The 15,774-nt window shown below is 35.0% G+C and overlaps 1 protein-coding gene across 1 annotated transcript in view; it reads left to right on the top strand.

The window, feature by feature from the left end:
• ABCA13 (ATP binding cassette subfamily A member 13) overlaps window positions 1-15,774 on the top strand; it is a 489,891-nt gene that overhangs the window by 99,566 nt on the left and 374,551 nt on the right. Inside the window, exons 17-19 of the mRNA XM_027837266.1 lie at window positions 731-5,464; window positions 7,280-9,073; window positions 15,315-15,421. Coding sequence (XP_027693067.1) covers window positions 731-5,464; window positions 7,280-9,073; window positions 15,315-15,421 — 6,635 coding nt within the window. The remainder of the gene's footprint in view (window positions 1-730; window positions 5,465-7,279; window positions 9,074-15,314; window positions 15,422-15,774) is intronic.

Raw genomic sequence — 15,774 nt, 5'->3', positions numbered from 1 at the left:
TTTAATATGGAAGGTTGAACTTAGAGATACACACTGCCCTGAACCTTAGTAGTGTCAAACTCAAATAGAAATGAGTTCCTGCAAAGCCACATATTTATTGAGACCACCGCAAAATTAATACAGTCTGTGTTGCATTGTATTTTTACTTATTTTGTTAAACATTTCCCAATTACATTTTAATCTGCTTTGTGGCTACACTGGAAGTTTTGTGGACTCAGCGTGTGGGCCCTGAGTTTGACACATTGCTATACAATGACCACATAGACAATTATGGAAAAGATTAACTTATTCCCTGAACATTAAAAAAACTTGATGTGGCTGTCACAAAGGTGAGAGCTTTCTTCTGAGAATGGCTTAAGATTTATCTCTCAGGCCTAATTCTAATAACAACCACAACCACAACAACAACAGGTTCTAAGAATCATTGAAGAATTGAGTCTTATTGTTTCACTGGAATGAAACACTTAGCAATATTTTAAAGTGGTACGTTCTTACTTTGGACATAAAAAATGAACTTTGCTATTTTAAAATAACTTTTAAATTATCGTTTTCTTTACTGGCAAGAGCATTTAAACTAAAGATGTGCAACTAAAATATTTGCAAAAATTCTTATCTGTTATGAGGAAGATAAGTGCATGGAAATTCATTTCTGTGTTGCTATAAATATATATGAAACTTGATAACATTATTGGTTGATTCTTTAAAACATACCTATGTTTTAATATTTCAGGATTTTGACATACAGCAGGGATCTTCTGGAGATGGAAAAGAAGTCACATGCCTATGAAGATGAAGCAACAACTTTTTGGCTATCCTTCGTAGATTTTGTGGAAAAAATGATACTGCCTGGGTCTTTGGTCTCATCCAGTCATCCTATATTCCAGAATCTTGCAAACCTCACTGAAGTTATCTGGAATGAGACTCTTTGGTGGATGAATACTTCTAGAAGTTCAGAGGCTGAACCATCTCTTAATACTCAGAAATTTTCTGAAATTAGGAAGGAGGTTATAGAGAAAATACAAGTTATTCCAAGCCTTTGGAAAAGGAATGAATATGAAGGATTTTTGAGAATCTTGGAATTAATACTTTATGAAATTAATCCTAAGCTTTTAGAACTATGGATGTATGGCATCCCAAAAAGAGAAAAGGACAAATTGGAAACTTTATCAACTCTTTTAAATTTGTCTATTCCAGAAAATCAAAGAGTCCTTGGAAAAAACTTCAACTTTTCTCTGCATTTCCATAATTTATCTGAGTCAGAAAATTTACACTTGGATTTTGTACATTTAAGTGAAATTGTCATAAACTGTCTCTATGAGCTTGGATTAGTTAAGCAAGAACAAGTCACTGCTGCTCTGAGTATAGCTTATGCCCTACGGAACATATCTATGCTTTCCTCATCATTTTCTGTTTCTCAAAAACAGTACTTGGAAAACATTTTGACTCAAATCTATCACAATGTCTTTCAGGACAAAGATTCTGTTGTACTTCTTCAATTATATTCTTCAATTTACCAAGATATTTATCAGTTCATCTCCAGTTTTCAAAGTAAAGAGTCTTTGTTAACTTTCTTTATTCAAATTTCAAAAAGCATTTCCACTATCATCAAGGAGTTTAATTTTCAAGACATGAGCAAAGCTTTTGAATTTCTCTCTGAAGTTACAAGCTTTCTTGATAGAATCTCTGAAGAATCACTTTGTGAAAAGCTCTTTTCAGTTTATAACTATCTGGAGCTTCAAGTCAAATCCCTGATCCCTAAGGAAGGCCAAGAAACAAAAATGATACATACAACTCTTAGGAGTCTGAAACAGTTGCTCATAATAGATAAAAATTTTAGGATATCTTTACTTCACTATCTGAATCAACTTTTCAACAGCTCAGTAGAAGGACACTTGAATAATGAATGCTTTCATTTGGACGATAGGTTTCTTTCTTTGAATTGGTCAATGGATGTGAGAAATTCCCTAATCCTTCCTTGGATCCAAATGCTTTCAAATCTAACAGAAAATATTGTCATTAATGAATCTTTAGCTATGCAGTGTACCTTTTCATGGGTCCAAGTGTGGTTTGAAATTTGGGATACCGTGTTTCAAGTCTTAAAGTTTGATTCCAAGTTTTTTCTTTCTCTCCAGATTGGCCTCAGGGAACTTTCTTCAGAACTGGGAAATAGTTTTGAACATCTTGAAGCATGCCAAAGAACATTTCCTGACCATATTCCTATGAGACTTATCAAGAGTTTATTAAAAAATATAGTTCAAGATGATGATGCCAGAAATTGGAATGCCTTTACTAGCCTCTCATCTATGCTAGACAATTCAGTAACCATTATGAAGTCACTAACTACAGAGAAAGTAGAGAAATCCCTTTTGACAATGGAAAACGAAGTGCTCCAATTAAAAGAATCCCCATTAAATATTAATATTAGCAGAAAGTTCTTTTACTCTCTGTTTGAAGTTTTCATGGAGCTAAGCAATACATCGGGAAATATAGACAGAGATTCTCTAATGGACTCTGGAGAAGAACTTGAAACTGCCTTGACTGTTTTACAAGAGACAATAAGATTCCTTAGAAATATATCCTATAACCAAGATTTATTGTCTTGTGCTGTCATTTTAGAGAATATAACCAATTTAGTTGTGGAAGGTGATTTAGCTTCAAAAAATACATCACAAAAACTATTAAGTGTGTTGGCAATTTTTAAATACATTTTAACTTCGGAAGATATAATTAGTAGACTAGAAGGCTGTACTGCATGGATAGATATAATTAGAAATCTAGGTGTCAAATATTATAGTACTTTTTCATTTGGTCACTCACAGGACTTTTTAGAATTGTTTTTATCTTCAAGAAATATCAACAACACAAAAATCACAGTGGGAAAGATGTTATATTTTGTTACCTTCATATCAAGTTCAACAAAACCTCTCTGTTCTTTGAATAAGTCAGATATGCACTGTCTGGATGTTTACTTTAGAAATATAACCAACTTTGTGAAAGTTGTAATTACTTCATTGTTTGAAAAAGAAAAGATGCCAATGCTTGACTTTATATTAATGATTTTAAATAATTCAGAAGACCAACTCAGAGTAATTATCAATAGTTTAACAAGAACCTTAGAATTTTCATCTGACATAAACTGGAAAAATTTTACTGAATTAATCATAAGAGCCTTAGAAAAGTCAGATAACTCTTCTAACCAATTCCAAATTGTATGGCGACAATCAACAGCATTCTTCAGGGAAATTCAAAAACTTGTGAAAAATATTACTATTAAAATCTTAGAAAACAATTCATCTGACATTGGAAAAGTTTTAAAAGTGCTTACGAATTTACCAAAGGAAAAAAGTGCAAATCTGCTAGGTGATTCAATTCAAAATTTAGGAAGTTATTTTGCATTTAATTTCTCTCATGATTTGCAAAATTTGCCAATTCATGCAATTATGAAAGCAATAGGTCTTGATATTCAACTGGCAAGGGATGTGATGAATTCCTTATTACCATCTATTCTTCCTAACATTCCACAGAATTCAAGGAATATGAAAGTTTTGAAGAAGATCAGCACTCTGATACACAACCTCAAGAATGCAGATGTAGAACTCTTGGTAGATCAACTTGAACAAATTAGCGGGAGCCTTTGGGATTTTTTAAAGAACATCAGCACTTTAGAGGATGGAAATTTGGGGATTGACTTATTAATTGGATTAATGGAGACTTTTGTACACAGCTCACATTCTTGGAATGTCAACCACCTGTGGCAACTCTCACGCTTGTTTCCTAAAGATGAAGTTGATGCAGTAGTAGACGCATATTATGTGCTTCCTGATGTACTGAGACTTTTACAGAGAATAGCTCACAAGAACATTACAGAGGCCCTACTGGAGGTCTACAATTTCACATTGGTTCATGGAGCTAGCATTTCCACCATCACTAAAGAAGATTTTGCAAGTGCCATAAAAGGCCTTTTGGACATAACAGACTTGGTTATAGATAAGCCAAATATTGCTGCAGAAGCTTTAAGTTGCCTTCCTGTAACTTGGTGCTCAAACCACACAACTCTACAGCTTCACAAGGATACAGTAATGGAAAAGTGTAATACACACAAGTCTATGTACCCTTTGCTGTATAGCAAGCTGGTTGATCTCTTTCATCATCTCCAGCTGATACCTTTGGAAAATGATTTACAATGTTTAAATGAGAGTTTAAGGATAGAGATGACTCACGGGGTGTACTGTTTCTTTCATGAATTAGCTGCATGGAATTCTATTCTTATAAATTTTTCTGAGGGACTCCATGTCAATAATTCACTTCTGAAGGAACTTCAAGGATTTTGGTACAAGGTGTCACCCTACATCCTATCTTCTGGAAAATCAAGCAATGCTAATTACTTGATGCATTGTATGGTAGTCCCAGGGAGATGGATTGCTTTGCGAGTCATAGAAAAGTTTAAAAAAATGAACTTCACAAAGGCTTTGTCAGTTAAAGATATTTTGGAACAGTTAACAGGTCTGAACAAGATCCAACACTGGAATGTGGACCAAGAAACATCAGTCCTGAACAAAACTGTCACAAATTTGAAAAGGTGGACGAAACTAGTCTCTAGTTTTGATGTGGAAAACATGACTTTCTTTCTATATCCTTCAATGCATTTATCTTCTAAAGTGAACCAAATTAATGATCTCTTAAAAGTATTACTAAGTTTTGGTAAGACTACTAACATTATTGACAACTTTGAAAACCTATGGCTCGAGTCAGAGAGATCTGTGCAAGACCTACAGAAAAATTTTAGTATTAGGCATATATTCTCTTTAGTCAAACAAGGAATTCAAATAATAAAATCTCTGGCTGATCAAAATACAACATTGCCACTTTTTTATTTTTTGAAACAATTTAATTCCTCTTTTCTACATGGGGCAAGATTCCTTGAAGACCTTATATTACTTACTAGAGACTTGCTCCATGAATACACAAATGGAAATTTCTCCAAAATAATAGATACATTGATACCTATTTTGACCAATGAAAGTTCCTCTCATGCTAGGGCATTGAACACTGATGTTTTTACAGACTGTCTAGAACACTTCAAGAATGTTTCTAGAGAAGGAAACATTAATATTACATTTGTTGCTCATTTGTTAAACCTAGAAAAACAAACTAATTTCTCTGTTGCTCAATTTCTTTCTAAAAGCAGACTAATTAGTGCAATCAATAACTTTGCTTGGAGTTCTCTTGAAGCAGCCTTGCATTTAAATGACACTGACCTTCCAATAACGGACTTCATTGATTTGGTGTTTAACTATACACAGTTTGAAAATAATAAGGGAAATCTCTCTCTCCACCAAAGCAGCACAATGGAACTTTTCAAACAATTTTTTCACAAATTCTTCTTTCCACCAAAGGGAAATTTTGAGAACAAAATATTTGCCCTGCTGAAATACTTGTATGCAGATATAATGACTGAGATGAGGTGAGTATGAGTATGGTTTTCTCTACTATATTGCATTTTATGGAATAGATTTCATGTTGTGAAGTCTGCTTAAATTGCAATATTAGAATTGTTACATCAAACTTGATCATCTATTTACTGTTGTGTCATCTTAAAAATGAATTTTACATGGGGGAAATTTTGGTTTATCAAAAATGTAAGGCTCATAATTTTGGTGAGCCTCAACTACCTAACACATCTGTCATTCTTAACTCTAGAGACTTTGTTATTGTTCATTCAGAGCTTTCTCTTGTTTAAAAATGATTATCATTATCTAATGTAACTTGGTGTGGAACTCAAAAATGAGTTCTTCCATTCTAAAAGCACAAGTTTAATCTTACATATTTATGTAGTAATGGGACAGTATGGCAAAGTAGTCAGTGAACATGGCCCTAAGTTAGGAACACTTGTCAGGCAGACATTTGCTCAAGTCCTTCCTTTCACCCATACCAGCTTATAACTCCAGGCAAGTTACTTTGTAAGAATAGATTACAGAGGAATTGCCTATCTCAATCTTCTTTTCCTTTACAAAATCAAAGATCTAGATTAAAAAAAGCATAAAATCTTTCTATAAACTCAATAGTTATCTTGACTTTCCATTAATAAGTGAGGGGAAACAAATTCAAAGCTTCATTTGAGTTAAGCCATTGTACTACATGTCTTGAAATGAGAAACAAAAATGATCTTATTGTCATTTATGCACCTACAGTTTAATCTTTTCCTTTTGAAGATGTCTTTTGAAATTCTGGAAGGAAAAGGCAATTATTCTCAAACCTTCCACCAAGTGATTTTTGATTTGACTAATTCTTTGAAATTGTACAATCCTTATAAATAGCACTTAAAATACTATGATTAGATGAGATCAGTGCTATTAATATATATATAGCAATGAATACTATTCATTTATAAATATATGGTTCACAAATAGTAAAACTGTACTATGTTATTAATAGCACTATTACCTTATCTCTTTGTGTCTCAGTTTTCTTATTTATCAAATAAGGGGGTTGGACTAGATGACCTCTAATGACCCTTCCAACTAATCCATGATCTCCAAAAAGAAGGAGTTAGTCCTTCTAGCTCGAAATTGATGGGCCCACTTGTAAGTGTTCAATGATTGTTATTCCATATTCAGATTCTGTAAGTTATTTTGCACCTTTTTCTAAAATAGAGTTATCAACTTTAATTGATAAGGGAGGAATAGGATTTCTTTGGCAAGCACTTCATGCCACTTTTTGGGGGTGAAATCCTAGAGACATTATAGAGGAATAAAGCAAGGCCATCACTTTACCATTGACTCATTTCTAATGAAATTATTATTATTTTTTAACACCAAAACATTTTAGTTTGAATAAGAACCTGTTACAAAAGATCATTTTAGTAGTAAATACAAAGTTTATTTTCTGTTTATAAGGTTGGAAACCAGATACTTAAAGAATTTTGTTCTTCATATGATTCAGATCATTTGATCCATTTTTTTTAGATACTTAGAAGAATAATTATCTCATCAGCAGAGCTGATCCATCCATGAATGAAGTTAGCAGTCCTTCAAATGTTCTGTAATTCTTGTCTTTATCTTTCCATAAATTCTGCATGGAGATGTCACTGAATGAGCTAGTGGTCTTTCTCTGGTTCTTCTAATAACTTGGATATATTAGTGCAGCACTTAGGATGTCTAGGTATTATCTCTCATTCTCGGTATATGACCAACTCACCTCCTTTCTGGAATACATACCTTTGTTGAAGTCTTTTGAATATTTTGACTATATTTTAATATTTTTCTTATTATTTTTACAGTATTGCTCCAAAGGACAGAATTTTAGATCTTCTGAAACTGGATCCATTTCCTAACCTGAGGGAAGAAGGCAGATTACCCAGCAATGATTCTAGCTTGAGAAAAAACGTTTATGATCTAATTAAAGACTCATTCATACTAGATGATGAATTTTATTTTGATACTCAACAGAGGCTCAAGTTCATCAGAGATTTAGTTCATATTATTTTAAGAGCTATCCCTATAAGAAATGACATTGGAAATGATGCTAAGCTGGTTTTGAATAAGACTCATTTGCTGTTCAAGATGAATAATTTTGAGGACCTTGCAGAACTCAATGAAGATCTTGACTCTGCAATTCAACTTGTGAGAAAAAATTCTGCAGAAATAGTTAGCCTCATGGATATTATCTTTAGCTATCATATGGAGGATCTTCCTGCTTTTTCCTCTGCACTCCAAGTTGTTCTTACTAATTTAACAGAATTAGTGACCTTTGTAGGTAACGTTTTCCCTTCAAAGGTAGTAGAAATTACCAAACAATTATTAGATATAATTGCCTATGGAGAAAAGGATATTCCAGAAGGTTTCTTGGAAATGTCTCATGCTTTGAGCACTTTGTTGCAGGATATCAAGGAATTAAGAGTTCTTTCACAATCAGTAGATGCCATGGTTAAATTCCTTAATCTATCTAAGAAAGTCTCAGCTCAAGTGGCCACTATTTTAGAAACTCACTTCATTTCCAAGACAAAGGGAAAGTTAAATTTCCTCGACATGCTCTACTCTTTTTTGCAAGAAGCTGTTCACAGTGTGGTAGATGATATAACTTCTATGAGAAATTTAGAGTTTTTAAGTTACCAGGAAGTAGAAAGCCTGCTGAAGCCATTGCTAGATGTCACCTCTTGGACTATTGAGACTAAACCCATCATTTTCAAAGAATCCAAACCTCTGAATGAATCAACTAGTTCCTTTTCATATCTAAGCCGATCTAAAAACATTTCCGAGATTGTAGAAGAAATTGCTGTGTTCATAATCAATTCAAAAAACCATTCGGTAGAGCTGGAGCGTCTTGTATTAGCTCTAAAAAATGCAACCCAAACTTTATCCATAGATGCCAAAACTCTAATGGGAGAAGTTCTTGATTGTTTGGTGCCAATAAACAATCTCACTAGCCAGGTGGACTTTTTAAATTCTAATCCAAATTCCTCCCATCATTGGCTTTGGGATACAAAATGGGCAAGACTTTACAAAAGGGTACTTTTTTGGAATGAAGTACTGTCTCAGAACAGCCCAGAAAGTGGGGCTAAGTTGAAAATGGTGATTGCTCCATCCTTAGAAGCCTTGGCGAATAATTTACAGGAGGGTGACTGGGACATATTTAATCTGCTGCTGACATTTGCACAGCATCCAAACAACCTTTCTCAAGCCATAGAAAGCACTGGGAAGATGCTGAGTGTTTTTGGAGGAGAATTCAGTAAGGCTCTATTTTTTAACAGCTCTACCATTCACAACATGACCCACCAGGAACTTGAAAAAGCAATTCAGGTTGCATTAAGTAAAATAGCTCTCTGGATGGAATGGCTACTTTTACACCACTCACAGTGGAGACGTTCTACAAAAGCTTTATTCCCACTCACTTGGGAGACTTCTGTTAATGTAATTACTGGAAAAGGTGTGATGTCAAAATCACCAAACAACATTAAGAGAGAAAAGAATAATTTTTCACTTACATTCAAACCTTTATCATGCTTTGAAAAGTCCATTAAAGGAATAGTTTCCCTGGCAAAATACTGGCAAAAAAGACCACTGCAAAATCAAAGGTAATTTTTCCTTTCATAATTCATAACAACCATTCTTTTTAAAAGTATAAAAAATAAAGCATAGCCATATAGGAATCAGGTAAGTAGATTGTCTCATTTAAAATATCCGATATCATTTTGCATAAAATAAAATAATGTGTGTGCTACAAATGTACAAAAAAGTACTTGGTAACTATGAACCAGCGTGTAAAATGTAAGCTCTTATTGATTATTTCATTAAGATTTAAAAGATTTTAACTAAAATTTTTCCTACTTTGCATTAGTCAATAACCATTTACTGATTGTGAGACAGCATTGTGCTAGGCACACACATATATAGAATAAATATAACATAAATACAAATATCTCATTAAGAATTGATGCTGAGCCCATGGAGCTCCATTCCCTTTCTTTGAGGGTCACCTTTCAGCTCTGGACCTATGCACATGGATTCTGCTGGATTCAGTCCTGGAGAGTCCTGGCCTCTAATTATAGGAGGAGTACACTCACTTTTCTCACACTCTTCTGCTTATTAGGTCTCTTACCCCGGTACCCTGGAGAAAAATTGCTTAAAGTTTAGGTTGTGGCTCATGTCTAGGATTTCCCCAAAGCCCAACTTGGGGGAGGAGGAATAGAAAGCTATTATACAATCAGATCCACGTGTAAGAGGTATTTATTTCTTACACACAAAAGAAATATTAAAAGATACAAAAGACTCAAAACATGTAGTGGCAAGACATAAAGAATCACTAATATAGTTTATAACTACAGTTTTAATCATTTGAGAGACTGATACTTCATTCAAGCATAAAGTAGTACATGGGGCTACTGAAGAGGTATTCCACATTTCACCTTGGCTCAGCACTGCTCAAATATCTTCTAGTTAGTAGTTAGTACACATTGTCAGGTAAAATGATCCTGGCTTGAGCTTTCTTATTTTAGTGTTTGACCTTTTCAAGAGTGCTGGAAGAGCAGCTGATACTTCTTCTTTTGCTTCTAGGCATCTCTGACAAAAAGGATCCAGGCCCCTCTGGACTTGTCATACTCATGTCCATCTCAAAATAGATACATATCCATGTTAGGTGAGGAAAGAAAGAGCACATGAATTAGCCCCAAACCTAGCTTTGTATAGTCACATCATGCCCTCTATCTGCTACATTGGGGCCAGCTTGAGACAGTTCTAACATGATTCACTATCCAAAGCGAAGGGAGTCCTAAGGACAGGGTCACTTCCGTTGAGTCTGGTCTCCCTGCTCAGTAGCCAAAAAAGAGAATGCCTCATCATGTCAAAATGCCAAGCCCTTCACTACTAAGTCAAACATGACTGAAAACAGCCAGGTCGGTACTCTTCATCCCGAAAGAAACTAGCTCTCTCAGTGATGAGTCACGCACACATGTGGTGGCTATCGCTTTTTGTATGTCCTAATTAATCTCTAGTACACAATATAGTTTAGGGAGGCACAGTGCTAGGATTAGGAGGGTAAGGTTAGGAGAATGGAAGAGAACAAGGAAAGCTACTGCTTAAGCAGAGTTTTGAAGGAAGTAAGGGATACTTTGAGCTGAAAATAAGGAGACAGAACATTTCGGTAGTGATGGACATCTAGTGCAAAGCCATGGAGCCTGGCTAATCACCACATGTCCAAACTACTGCCATAGCCTGTGGATTTATTTTCCTGCCTCAAGTCTCTCCCTACTAATCTCCCTAATCTAATCCATCAGTTGTCAAATCGATCTTCCTAAAACATTGATCTGATCATGTCACACCCTCCCCCTGTTCAACAAACTCCAGGATCTTCATCTGAAAATTATGTATGACCATGAGAGTTGAGTCAGGGCTTTATCAGTCAATGGCCACCTGGGATACCCATTCTAAGAGAATTGCATCAGGAATATAGTAAAAGATATCCTGGTCAAGTTATACTGATCTCTAAAGTTATTCTTACTTCAAACATTATCAATATTGAATGAAGGAAAGAGAAAGTGTTTTTGAACTATAGGGACAGCCAGAAGAAGTCCAAACCAGTGGCAGAGGTGTCTCATAAACCCACCCAATGACCGAAAGTAGTCTCATCCCTTTTCTCATCCATGTGGTGCCTTCTAATTGTTGTTATTTCATTTAGCAAATTATAAAGCTCTGAAAAATACAGATACTCCATTCCTTTTATATGAGAAGCTTATTTTTATCAGACTAGAGTTTGAAAAGCCAGCCTCTCTTCCCCTGTCTTACAATCTCTCTCCTTTTGCTTGAGTCAGCAGGTCATATGTCTGTCATTTAGCTTCTTAATCTAGTTCTCTGCCATCTTGCATTTTCTTTGAAGTCTCAATTATTTAACACATATCTTTCCTAAACATTCCTGACCTACTGTATGCTCTGTCCCAATGCTGAGAAAGAGTTAGTTCTCCATTTGGAAGGGTTCTCCATTTCTCTGCAAATCTTTCCTCTGCTATATCATTTCCACCACCCACAAATCTCTCTTATGTGATATGATTAAAGGCCTCTCTGGAACAATTATTCAAGTGCAAGGGAATTCTTGAAACCATCTGTTCTTCAACATCTTCAAATTATTTGCATGCTGTTTTTAAGACTGAAATATTAATAGACTCTAGTGCCCTATGTGCTAAACACCAGCTTTCTTCCCCAAGGAGGAGATGGATTCAGCATCACTATAATAACTGAAATTAATAGGTCACCTTAAGGTTCAAATACAGTTCAATTCAATTTAACACATATTTATTAAGAGCTTACTGTGTATCAGGCAGTGTGCTAAGTACTGGGGATGCAAAGAGGAATAAAAAAAATCCTTGCCCTCAAGGAGCTTATATTCTCAGTAAACTCTGAGGCAAGATCCTCTTCTGAGAGGCACAGGAACATGGGCTGGTATCTTGAGAGATGAGGTTTGGAGAACAGCTTCTTTAGGGAATGGGATGAAAAGTGTCAATTAGAAGGGCAGAAGGATTTTTACGCAGTCCTGAAGACCCTGTTGAGATTAGATAACAAATTTGTATTGGACCTGGTCAGCAAAGCTAGAAAGCAAATTGCGTACATTATCTCACCTGTTCCTCTTAGCAACCCTGTGAAGTAGGTACTATAATTTTTATTATATTAAATCTGTTACAGAGATGGGGAAATTGAGGCTCAAGGAGGTTAAGTACCTTTCCCATGGTCATGCTTCTAATAAGTATTGGAGGCTCTCCCATCCAGTGCTCTTTCCACCACAATATGGCATTCCTCAACATTGATAGATGCCAGATGCCAGCTTAGATTCACTGCAGCAGAAGTTTATTCAACTATTTATAACACTTCAATAGCGTGATATCACTCCATTTCTTGACTTTCTTCTATTAAGGAAAGAAATCGTGACTGTTCCACATCTTCCCTCCTACCTTTTAGATCTTTATCAAGGGGAAGGAAAAGGTGGTTAGCCTGCAGGCCTGAGGTTTTTGGAAGCTCATAGAACCCTCTTGCTGGACTCTAAGGTCATCTTTTATATGTTAACAATGGATTCCTCCCTCTGAAGAGTTATCTCCAAACCTCCCAAAGTGTTCCATTTTTTCCAGGAAGCAGCCAGCACCTAATTACTTTATTTTCTGCTGGAGAAATGTGATCACTAAACACTAGTTTTATTCCTGTGGCATTAGGAAACTTTTTATCTTTGTCATAAATCAATATAATTCTGATTAGTTTATACCAACCTAATTTTGTTTTATTTGGAAGGACCTTGTTTATTTCACATCTCATTATTACCATAATCCTGATACTGTGAAGCTCTTGGTAGTGAAAGGTCCAGAAGAATGTATTAACTATTTCCTTTCCTTAAAGGAAGTTGTAGGTAAGGGAAAAGGGTACTAGGTCTCAATTTGACAAGGAAGGATTTTTGAAGCCCCTGTCGAGAAGCAATACCAAAAAATTCAAATGCAGGGCAGGCAACTCTAGTAAAATTCAGAGAATTGGGGTGGAGATCCCAATCAGGGAGGTTTAGAAAGAGGCAACTAGGTACCTGGATTTGGAGTCAGGAAGACCTGAATTCAAATCCTAGCCCAGAGACTTATTAATAGTGTGGTCTTCAGTATGTCACTTAACTTCTTGCCTCAGGTTTCTTGCTTGTAAAATAATAGCATCTACTTCTCAGCATTGTTGTGAGGATCAAATGGGATAACAAATTGCATATATAAAGAATTAACAAATTAGCTAACACATTAGATTTATAAGACATTTTGTAAACTTAAAAGTATTATGTAAATGCTAGTTATGATTACTGTTACAATAATGAAGATGAAGAATGATGATGATGATGATGATGAAAACCAGAAGCCCAACCAAAATGTCAGATGCAGGGGGAGTCATTTGTAAGGGGCTTCAGGATGTGGGCCCTGTGTTTTTAAATCAACACGACACATTACTTTTTAAACAAACACACCCCAACTGATTCATCTAAAAGGTTGTTGTTTCCTTCAAAATAGTCATCCTTAGAGCCCATATACTTATTTCAGTGATATTCAAAGCATTTTACATTACTCAAAGTATTTTTGGAACTTTCTTTTTGGAATTGACTTTGAAGCCTACAGCATTTTTTAAGAAATATCTTCAGTGGAATTAAGCGTTTTACCTGTGTGAGTATATTTGATTTGGAGGAATAGCCAAAAGTCATTTGGAACCAAGTCTGCGAATAAAATGGATGACCAAACTGAATGATATAAATTTAATTCAAAACAAGATATGATTATAAATTTAGAAGACTGATTTTTCTCCTTCCAGGTTTCTGCCCCCTAAAGGTATCTTATGATCAGAGGATGACAGTCTTAAAATGGAAAGAGGCCTTAGAGGGTTTCTGGTCCAAGCTCTCTTTTTATAGATGAGGAAAGGGAAGCCTAGAGATGAAGTAATTTGGGAAGGTTCACACAGGTCATAAGTAGTAGAACCAGGATTGGAAATCAGGTATTCTGATTCCAAATCCAGTGACCTTTTGGCCTTATATGTATTGGAAATTATGGGAAATTAACAGTCTCTAGAGATGAGAATGCAAATGATAGAAAAGAACACAGTTTAAGCAGTAATCCAAGAGAATATCTAATGGGCAATTTAAAAAATTCACTACTGTCAACAGATACTGAGAACTGGGTATGAATCTGGAAATGGAGATTTTAAAAAAAAAAAGGTAAGGTTAACACTAAAGAGGAAAGAGAACAAGGCTTTGGTAAATAAATTCATCTCATAACTTTTCTATTTAAATTCAATTTATGGACATTGCATTAGCCATGGTCCCTCCTTCCTCAGTTATGTTAATTGTTATTCCCTGTAATCCCCTTTCCAGGCCCCCTCCCTGTAGAATATAAATTCCTTGAGGAGAAGAACTGTTTCACTTTTGTCCTTGTATCTTCAGAACTTAGTATAATATCTGGTATAGTGTCAGTACTTGATAAAGGCTTCCTGATACATTGATATTAATTTATATTCATCCCTGATATGGTAAACAAAAATAGTTTATTTTACATCAAATATTTGACAAATCACAGGTTTATTCCTGCAGGGTCTCTAAGTTTTTTTCTTTTGCTATGCCTTTTAATCGCTTTCTACTTGTTTACAACTTCAAAAGAGGATGAGGCAGGGGAGACTGAGAAGGGCCTTTTAAGATAACAAATGATAAGTGATTTTATTCTTATGAGCACTGTTTCCAATGACAGATCACAATTCCTCTAAGCCTTAGTAGATGATATTCTTCATAAATTGCAGTGGCAAAGAAGAAATCACTTAGTCGCTAATCTTCTGTGATGAGTTATTTCAACCTGACTAGGATAGTACTCAGGGAGCAGGTACAAAAATCTATCACCATGATTATTCTCAAAGCCTTTTTGTATTGGTGAGACCTGCCAGTGTTGTTTTTTCCAACATAGCCTTCAAAAACCTACAGTCATTTTCTTGTTCCCTTGGAGTATTGATTTAGGGCTTTAATTCAGGAATTTGATAAGGTAAAGCTCAAATTTAGTTATTTTTTTTGTTTGTTTTGTTTTGGACAAAGACAAACACTCTTGGCTAAAATAAGGACTTGAACTTATCTATGGATTTCAGTCTTATTCTTTCTTCTTCTGTCTCAGAAAAATGGAAAATCCAGAGATGGTGATCATCTATGTTGCGACTCTTTTTTGACTTAATCCTTACTATTTCTTGAAGTACTTGAAATACTATTTCTTGAAGCTCGAGCTTAATGAACAGTAATAGGTATATTTGTGTTAGCACTTAATGACTGTTTTTCTTCTTTGTCAGTGTCTTGGAAATATGTCAATTTTTCCAGAAGCACTTAAAGCCCTCTACAGCCTTAACTCTGCAGAAGGTGAAGATGACAGTTTTGAATATGTTAATCATCCTATCAGGTGGGTTACTTTAATATCTATTTTTGGATAATTTTCAAATAATCTAAATGAATTGCCAGTATGCCTTTTGTATGTTCTTTGGCTTTAAAATGGGTTGGGTGAGATATGATTTGGTCCATAGTGAATCTTAATTTATGAAATGAGCCATGTTGTAGAAGAGATGCATTGTATAGGTAGATCATAGGATCATGGGCCATTGGAGCTGAAAGGCAAGTTCAACTACTTTTATAGATGAGGTACTACATATATATATATATATATATATGTATACACACGTATATATGTATATTCATCTATCTATCTATCTATCTATCTATCTATCTATCTATCTATCTATCTATCTATCTATCTAT

The sequence above is a fragment of the Vombatus ursinus genome, unplaced genomic scaffold (genome assembly GCF_900497805.2).
Source record: "Vombatus ursinus unplaced genomic scaffold, bare-nosed wombat genome assembly UNPS02014820.1, whole genome shotgun sequence".
NCBI lineage: Eukaryota > Metazoa > Chordata > Mammalia > Diprotodontia > Vombatidae > Vombatus > Vombatus ursinus.
Note: the sequence above shows the minus strand (reverse complement) of the source record. Positions and strands in the feature narration are given on the sequence as shown.